This window comes from Triticum urartu, chromosome 4 (genome assembly GCF_003073215.2).
Source record: "Triticum urartu cultivar G1812 chromosome 4, Tu2.1, whole genome shotgun sequence".
In the NCBI taxonomy this organism is placed as follows: Eukaryota; Viridiplantae; Streptophyta; class Magnoliopsida; order Poales; family Poaceae; genus Triticum; species Triticum urartu.
Window position 1 is genome coordinate 53,985,003 of NC_053025.1, and position 9,039 is coordinate 53,994,041.

Sequence of the window (9,039 nt, forward strand, 5' to 3'; positions counted from 1 at the left end):
AATGCAACATGTAACGAATCATGGCGACTGATTGCTCGTGGCGATAAACATTTGTGGCAACAACCTATGCCAACGACGCTCGTTTCGTGGTGCATACTGTTCCGTGGCAATAATCAATTGTGGCAATAAACTATGGCAACAATCCTTGTTTTCGCGGCATTAGGCATTTTGCGACGAACCGCTACAGTTGTGGCATTAAGTTATGGCAACAAATATTCCAGCCATCGTAATAAGAAATTGCAACATACTAGTTTTGGCGGTGATAAATAGGTATCACAACAAGTGAAATGTTTGTAGCGAGAAACTATTGCAACAATTTAAATTTTCGTGGTACTAACATGTGGCAACCAAAAGTGGGTTGTGGCAATAGCCTATTGCAACCTAAAAAAAGGCATTCAATTACAATATTTAAAACCACACGTATAATATGTAGATTCATAAAATTCATAATTCTCATAGCAAATATCCATCAAATGTAATTTAGCCATCCTAATTAAGTTCCAAGACTAAATTGTCCGTGATCTAGAGTCCAATCGAGCTAGTTCTTTGGATCCTGCAATCAAAAAATCAAAAAAAATTCTAGTTAATGAGTCGAACATAAAATACGCCATACAATTATTCCTGCCCCATTGTTAAAAAGAACTGTCGCCAGACTAACCGGAGTAATACTATGTCAGCAAGCATGTGGATCAGAACCGTTTTACAAGTGTAAATGTCTAAAACATAAGCACAAGTATATGTACTAAAATCTTCCACTATTGATTTAAGTTGTGGCTCACTCTATAGTTTCAGTTAAATTCATGTCCCTAGCTAGCACATATTCATTTTTTTAAGTTATGACTCGATGCAGCAACAATGCATGGTGAAAGAGAAGAAGCAGCTAGCTAATTATGAAGGCCAATGACATGCTCACTTGAAAGCGGACCATGAGTTTCAGTTTCTTTGTTTTCAACATCTTAGACGTGCTTTGACCTAAAAAGGAAAGAACAATTATAGGTGCGGCATCAATATTGACAATATAAAAGATGAAACAAGAATAACACGATCCAACACATGAATAATCCCAGCTGATGTAGTAGCATGCCGAATGCACATCATTGAATAACTATAGAACAACCAAAAGTTAGTGTACTCACGTAAACATCCTGGGACTCCGTGTTAGACCATGTTCCATTCTTTGTGTGGGTGAGTTCCCACAGAACAATACAATCTGGCTCTTCTCCAGTTTCCAAGTTTCTCTGCAAGTAATATACCAATGAGATGCTTGAAACATGAAACCATAGTTAGCAGCAAGGCATCATATTTAGTTAGACTCATACCTTCTCAAAACTTAGTTGCGAGTAAGTTTTGGATCCAATTTTGTGTTTTGTCTTCTGTTTCTTACGACTATTGGTGTTCTTTCGGCTGTGGTCCTATCAATTCATCAAAACCAAATATAACCAGACAGAAAAGCAATTGCATCTTAACACATAGTAGACAAAGAGTGATCTTAGAGATAACCTAAAACTTTGAATCAGTGCCAAAGTACTCAATCATCCATTCCCTCTCTTCTGGTTGTAAATCTTCCAGCAGATAACCAATCTAGATGCATCTGTTTTGTATGCCTTGTAAGTGAAACTTAGAGTTGATCGCCAGCCTCTATGTATTGCTCTTCCACAATTTTGAGAACTTTTTCTTGTGTATACTATGAATTTTGAGAGTTGATCGCCAACCTCTATACGTGTGGCCATAAGCATATATCCATCTGTCCTGTAAAGCATATAATAAATGAATATACATAAGCAGTGCATTATCCATGGTGAAATAAGATAACACATGTGAAAAAGGTTGTATGCACTATGATATCAGCAACAATGAGTTGATGGATGGTAGGGTGAATGTCCAACCACGTCCTCACTCCAATGAACAGTCTTGAAGGTTTAGCAATTTAACCCATGCCAAGATTTTATGCATTATAATAAACTAGTTAGCTTCCACGTGCAATGCACGTAAAGCCTTTTGAAGATTTTTTTTCTTTTATTCTTGTTAACAAACAATTAAAAAAACAAAAAATAAGAACCTAAATTTATTACGAAATTGTACTAATACAGAACATAGTTGAGAAGCTTGTGCTCAAAATCTAGATGAATATATTTCTCATCATTAGTCAGTTGACAATATTCAAATGATAAGAAAAATTATATGTCTATTCTCTTTGCCTAATCTCATACGACTCTAGGGATGTTGGATTCATTATTATGTCAAGGTTTCAAGTTTCGTGAAAATCTTTACGTCTTTTGGATTGTATAGAAAAAAAGCAACAATAGAAATTCATGCAAACTTCGACTCAAGATAATCTATATGACAAATTTTCTCTCTGAATTATCTACACTCCATTCTTTGAATTTTCTAAAAAAAAGCATGTGAGCTCGTGTGCTGAAAATCTACATACTATATATATTCGGTTGTGGTAGTAACATAACTTCTAAACTTCATTACATTCCGCAAATCGCACATGTTGTTGCAGTTTTCATTACAAATATATCATGTATCGTACATAGATTACTTGACATCGAGTGCTATTGTTCCCACTGATATAACAAACATAAATCCCATTGTTCCAGGTTTGTGCATCCCACAACCACGCTAAAAATAAGTTGTTCTGGCCATCTTCTCTTAGATTTGGTCCAACTGCAGGTAGTAGAAGAATAGGCATTGGCAACGGTTCTTTTATGTCTAAAAACAAAAAGGAGGTTTATTTCATGATCAAGGTTGTTCTCACTGCTCAAAAAAAGATTCTTCAAAGCCCTTCCAAGTGTTTTATCATGCAAAGTAAGGGCAATGCTCCCTGCTACGAATTAAAGAGGACACAAATTTGCAAACCAAATAATCATCACAAGTTTTCAGGAATATAATGAAGCATTTTGCTAGAAAACATGGAAGCGGAAAAGTGCAAATACAAGAATTCTGGATCTTTCTATTCCCACATACATAGTTAACATCCATTGTTTGTGTGTGAAAACAAAGTACAAAGCATATCAAGTACCTCATAGGTGGGTGTGTTCTTTTACTCGGTTCAGAATAACATGAAGCTAGCGAATAGGCTCTTCCCAATTCTTTGAGCTCCAGTTAAAAGCATTCTCAGAAGAAAAAAAATGGTTCGGAGCTATGGAATCAACATTGAACCAAAAATATCTTAAGCTACAAATATGTATCTAGAATATTCTATAAAGAAAGGTCCATAGCAGATTGAAAATGCATGTTGCAGACTGGCATAGAACAAAATACCTTTGGTGCCTTTCCACCAAGGTGAGTAGAACACTACTCAAGTTCTTTTGTTGCATCGTCACATCCTTTGACATTTTTAAATGTCGTAACATTCTGCATACAAAGGGATCATGCTGAATATACGTATGTTTACTCACTTTTCTGCACTGAACAATTGTACAATCTAGTTTACGATTGTTGTTAGTACCATCTAAGATCTAAGTAAGATGTACAACACATATGATTGTTATTAGTAGTATCTATTTTATGACATGCGTTAAAATCAAGCAATTGCACGGTAGTAGTGGCGCTACACTTTCCCCTCGATGTAGTTGCGAACCTGTGATGTTAACTTTGAGAACAAAACTGGCAGGAACACGTACGTACTACGATTATTACCAGGAGAATCAATTACCAACGGGCATGTACCCTCGATGCCGTCCTCGCATCTTGCTCCCCTTGCACTAGTACACAAACAAGCAAGCAGCCTACTAGATGGATTATTGTGGAAGGTAGCTTACATATGGATGGATTCCTCGTGGATGCTAGCAGATAACGAGGACCGGTGGCTCCTAGCGCGGGAGGCGCGCATGGTCCATTTGCTAGTTCTACTCAAGCCGCTTAAATTCTTCATGGCCGCCCGGAGGGAGGGATGGCTGTCGACTGCCCCGGCTAGATCTGCCCAGGACTCCGGTGGCTGCGTGCTCCTCATGGCCGCCTCCTTGGGCTTCCTCGAGCCTTGTGTGAAGGAGGGAACGACCCTGGGGCACAGGTTTGCGTTGGCGACATACAGAGAAAGGGGCGAGCGGCGGCGGCATGAGGGCCTCAGGCGACTTGCGGCGTGGTATGCGGTGGCTTCGATGGGTAGGCGTGCGTGTGAAGGGATAAGGAGAGAGAGAGAGGAGATAAAAGGATAGGGTAACCACAGAGCCGCAGCCGTTCAATCTAAGTAAATCCAACGGTTCCGACGTATAATCTGTGGGAGGGTTACCTTAACCAATCAAAACACGGTGTAGTTTTTAGTGTAATATATTTTTGCACGCCGTAAAATTTTAATATTTTTTCCTTTTTTCTTTCCTTATCTTTTTATTCCTTCTCCTTTTTAAAGGCCTTTTAAGGGATATAAGTAGGATTTTTTAAAGAAAAATTTTGCCAACATTTTTATGCACTTGTGATTTAAATTTGAATTCTATGCAATAAATGTACGATAGAATCCATGAAACTTGGGAATTGTCTCTCAAATATGGTCTACTTTCTGTGAAAATTTCAATGGTGCCATTTTAAACCCATGGTTTTGTAGTTGCTTCACAAAAAATACCCATTTTTTAAACTGTGAAAATTGATTTTTTTTAAAGAAAATGTTAGAAACTCTATCTGTCAACATGGTTTTTTGTTTTTTTTTGTTTTGATGTTTGTCAACATTGTTTGTAATGGCAAGATGCACCTATGTGCTCAATTTGGGCACATTATCATAAACTATGGAATGAATATAGGCATCACCTTGGAAATGAATGTTCATACATGATACCTTGTTTTGTGAAGGATTTTTGTTCTTTCAAATTGATCATATTGCAAGTTTAGTATTTTTCCTCGCAACTTGTACACATAAAGGACTCGATGCGAAAGAATTCCATTTATTGAATTTGTACTATTTTCTTTCATTTTTTTCGACAAGGAGGTCATCAAAGCGTGGAGCCCGGAGGGGATAAGGATGGATGTGCTATGTGAGAGATTCATCTATTATAAAAGATAGGTTTCCCATAATCAAGGGATCATCTGATAGTATTATATCCCCTAGAAATAGGAAACTACCAAGCCATGTCTACCTATACAAGAGACTGTGTCGAGGCTTCATCAAAGCGGTGACATTCTAGAAGATCTTGGCATGTACCCTAACTCAAAGTAGATTGATGCAACACTATTTATGACCCACGTCAAACGACAAGGACAGGGGCTACTGGCTACTCTCTGTGACATGGGAATGGGGTGTCCAAAGCACACTATAATTGAGTACCCTAGGAAGCAAGGGATCAAACCATAAGTTTAATTATGATGTGTTATGGCCACTGTGGCTTTACTATACATGTGAGATTACGATCTACTAGTTAATATCAGAAAAGCATTAAGGTTGAAGATGACTCGCTGGAACCATTTGCGTCCTTGATCTGTTATCCCGGTGGCCAAATGCAGCATGCTTCTCTACCTCGCGAGAGCTAGCGGCTCTGGTCTGCTATCCTGACCGATTCAACTCTGACCTTCGTTCACTCCAGTACAACACCGAGCATAACTCCCTTCAGTTTATGAGTCTAGGAGCAGCCAAGAAGGACGACCAGGACAACTGGCAGTCACCTTCATACCTCACTTCGCTTTGGACCAGGATGCTCGGCCGATGCTGGTAAGACCTTTTCTCGCTCTTCAGTGCCTCCCCATTCTTCTACCAAAATGGATTTTGTAGGATCCTGGAATGTGCCCCCAAATCCCGTACATATACCACTTCAAGGGGGAGAATTTTAGGTTTCCAGTAAAAAAATATGTAGACCGGGCCAAGATGCGGGATCTACTAGTCATTTTTTGGTCCATAAACCGCATATAGGTCCGATTTTTAGGGATCGGGCCAATATGTGGGATCTGTTAGAGTTGCTCTTAGCCCGGTATACAAGGGATAACCTTTGGATTGCCCCTGAGTTGAGCATAACTATTACTTTCGTGCTTACATATTTAAAGGCTCCTACTTCCCAATAAGCTCCCTACTTTTACATCTCATATCAAACGAAACATCACATACAAGAAATATTTATATCTCATAGCGAGATTGTTTTTATAATTTTAGACAATTTCAATTTATGTGCAAGAATAATGGAAAAACTATTGATTTAATGACATGCACCAACAAATTTGAATTTGTGAGTTGTTTGATTTGGATGTGTTTAATTTTTAGAGTTATAGCATATTAAAATATGGAGAGCGCCTATATAGCGCTTCTGGCGCAAGCAACCCTAACTGGCGCTCACGCGTCGCGCGCCCTGGGCCGACCCAGCTCTGCGAGGTCGCTCTACCCAATTCGCTCGCCTGGCTGTTTCGAGTGGTTCACCATGTTGGCCGGATGACTGGTTGACCATTGACCCATGGCATAGTTGACCGTACACTTCTATAACAAGTTTAGAATTTAAAATTATTTTGAGTATGAAAAAAAATTGTGGCCTCAAGCAAATGTTCACGATTTTGAAAAAAAATGTTTGTCAATTCTAAAAAAAGATCACTAATTTTTTCTTAAAAATCATGGACTCAAAAAAGATTCAAGAATTCTAATTTTTTAATATATTTCTTAAAAACTTCTTCAATTCTAAAAAATGTTTTCGAACTCAAAAAAGTTGCCAAAGTCAAAATAAGTTTACGTATTTGAAAAAAGTACACGATTCTGAAAAAAATCGTGGCATGAAAAAATATTGGTGAAAATGAAAATGTTCAATGACTTGAAAAAAAGTTTGTAAATTTGGGAAAAAAATCCACGCTTCCAAAAAAATCACGAAATTTCAAAAGTTGCCAAATTTAACAAAAACCAATCACGCATTTTAATAAGTTGGTCAATTCGAAAATTGTTGGTATTTAAAAAAAATTCATAAAAAAATTACTGAAATTTTAAAAGAAAAAATGGAAAAAGTTGAAACTATAAAGTAAGAAAATTAGGAAAAGGAACCATAAAAAAATTAAAAACCGGAAGAAAAACAAACCAAAAGCTGATTAGAAAAACCTAGGAGAAAAAGAAGCAAAACTAGGTCTTTTTTAGAGAAAAGAAATACTAGGTGGAATCTTGCCGAAGCAAAACCGGCCCAAAGTCACGGAACCGCAGCCCAATTTGACTCCTCACCTGCCAGCCAACACCTACCTTTTTGACGGGCCTTGGCCCAGCCGTTCAGTTCGTTCACCAAAAGCTTATTTATTCGAAATATGCGTGACAGTGATGGTGGCCCGTTGGTAATCACTTGGTTCAGGTAACAAGTTCGAATCTTGGTATGTATATTGATAATTTCCTTTTCTTCATGCATGTCAAACTGCCCCATTGTTGGTCATTTTATTTTGTCCTGGGCCCGTATGTTGTAATTTTTTATAGGTAAAATATGTATATATAATATGCTCTCATGCTAATATATTTTTCCATTCCCTCAAAAAAAATCCACTGTTTTATTTGTAACTAATGCACCATCACACTGATGTTGCAATATATTTCCGAATATTATCATAAATAGTTATTCTGTGGAAATACCTAGTCACCATTATAACAAAATGGCTGCCTGGCGCAACGGAATTTATTTGTCGCAATATCGCTACCATATTGCAACGCCGATGCAGTTTGTTGCAATAGTTAGCCACTTTTTTGCAACAAAATTTGTAACTAATGCAATATCTTTTTGAATATTACCACGAATAGTTATTCTGTTGACATACCTAGTCTTTATTACAACAAAATGACTGCCCTCACGCAACAAAATTTGTTTGTCGCAATACCACTATCATATTGCAACGCCGATACAGTTTGTTGCAATATGAGGCCTGTATTGCAACAAAGTTAGTATGTATCGAGACGAAACTAAGTTATGGCAATATGTGCGGCCTATTACCACAACCGGAGAATTTGTGGTAATATTGCGTTTTATTGCAACAAAACGTAGTTGTAGCAACAAATTTTGTTGCAATAGACCGGAATCCTTGTAGTGGATGACGGAGATATATTCTTAGGGCCCTCTGGGTGTGATGGCATCTATCATCTTCTGACCAGACACAAGTGACTATGTCGCAGGGATGCTAGAACATGTCAACGAGAAAGAAGAACAAAACTGGTAACGAGGAGAACGACATAGTGAGCATGTGTATGACTCAAGAGGATAACGATATATCTCACCTCGGGTTTTGTAAAGTATCTCAAAGCAAAGGAATAGCCCATGATAACCAAATGTTCACTCGAATGTCATTTGTGTACTCATAGAGATCAATATGAACGTCCATCGTTCCTCTATCGATCACTAAATGAAAAGGGTTTGTTCATGCTTTTGTTTACCGAACCTATGGGGTCACAAGCTTAAGGTAATGATGATATGTTGAGTATTAGTAGGATAGGAGTAATGAGAAAATATTTATAAAATAGTTTCATTAATATCCGAAATAGTTCCGGGAGGAACCAGAAGCGTTTCGGGGTTTATCGGGTAATACCAGTAAACTATATATGGGTGGAAATAGTTTCCGGTGATGTTAAATTAATATTAAAAGGCTGTAAATATGACTAGGAGGCTTTTATAGTTTTATTTAAATATCAACGGACCTAAAAAGGCCAAGTGATGGAATAGTACTTGGGCCAATTGGGCCCAATAGGGAGGAGCACCCTTTCTTCATGGAGAAGGAAGGGGGAGGCCGAATTGGATGGTGTTTCCCCCTCCCTGCCGGCGCAAAGGGGATTGTGGCGCCTCCTCCCCTCTCCCCCAACCTATATATACTAGAGGATTTTGGTCTTTGGACACACAAGTTTTGGAGCCTCCTCTAGTTTTCTAGTTCAAGTTCTAGTTGATCTAATTAGAGCTAGACCTAGATCCTCTAATCCTCATAGTTAGAAGTCTAGTATAGTTCTAATCTCCTCCCTCTAATTCTCTGGCGATGATTAGCTCTAGACGGCGAAGCATTGCTGGATCGTGAAGATCGTACGCTTGCAATCTGTAGAGAGGCTGTGCTTTCGGTCTTCTGTTCGAGGGATGGTTCGAGGGACTTCAAGAACAATCTCCACCAACTCGTCTTCTTTCGCTG

At 38.3% G+C, this 9,039-nt stretch overlaps 1 protein-coding gene across 5 annotated transcripts; it reads right to left on the reverse strand.

Moving 5' to 3' along the window:
- Positions 1–290: 290 nt before the first annotated feature.
- On the reverse strand, positions 291–4,148 carry LOC125550611. 5 transcript variants are annotated; one of them, XR_007301717.1, is made up of 7 exons: positions 3,768–4,143; positions 3,268–3,360; positions 1,501–1,749; positions 1,320–1,412; positions 1,137–1,238; positions 914–972; positions 342–553 (listed from the first exon to the last, which is right to left on the reverse strand). XR_007301717.1 is itself a non-coding variant. In XM_048713635.1 (3 exons), exons 1-3 carry the CDS (start codon positions 3,956–3,958, stop codon positions 1,533–1,535), a joined length of 501 nt encoding a protein of 166 aa, XP_048569592.1. In that variant the 5' UTR covers positions 3,959–4,143; the 3' UTR covers positions 1,365–1,532. The 5 variants fall into 5 exon arrangements, 2 of the variants coding, with proteins under 2 accessions (XP_048569592.1, XP_048569593.1); XR_007301715.1 differs by lacking the exon at positions 914–972 and having other exon boundaries at positions 291–553; positions 3,768–4,141; XR_007301718.1 differs by lacking the exons at positions 914–972; positions 3,268–3,360 and having other exon boundaries at positions 291–553; positions 3,768–4,142.
- Positions 4,149–9,039: the final 4,891 nt, after the last annotated feature.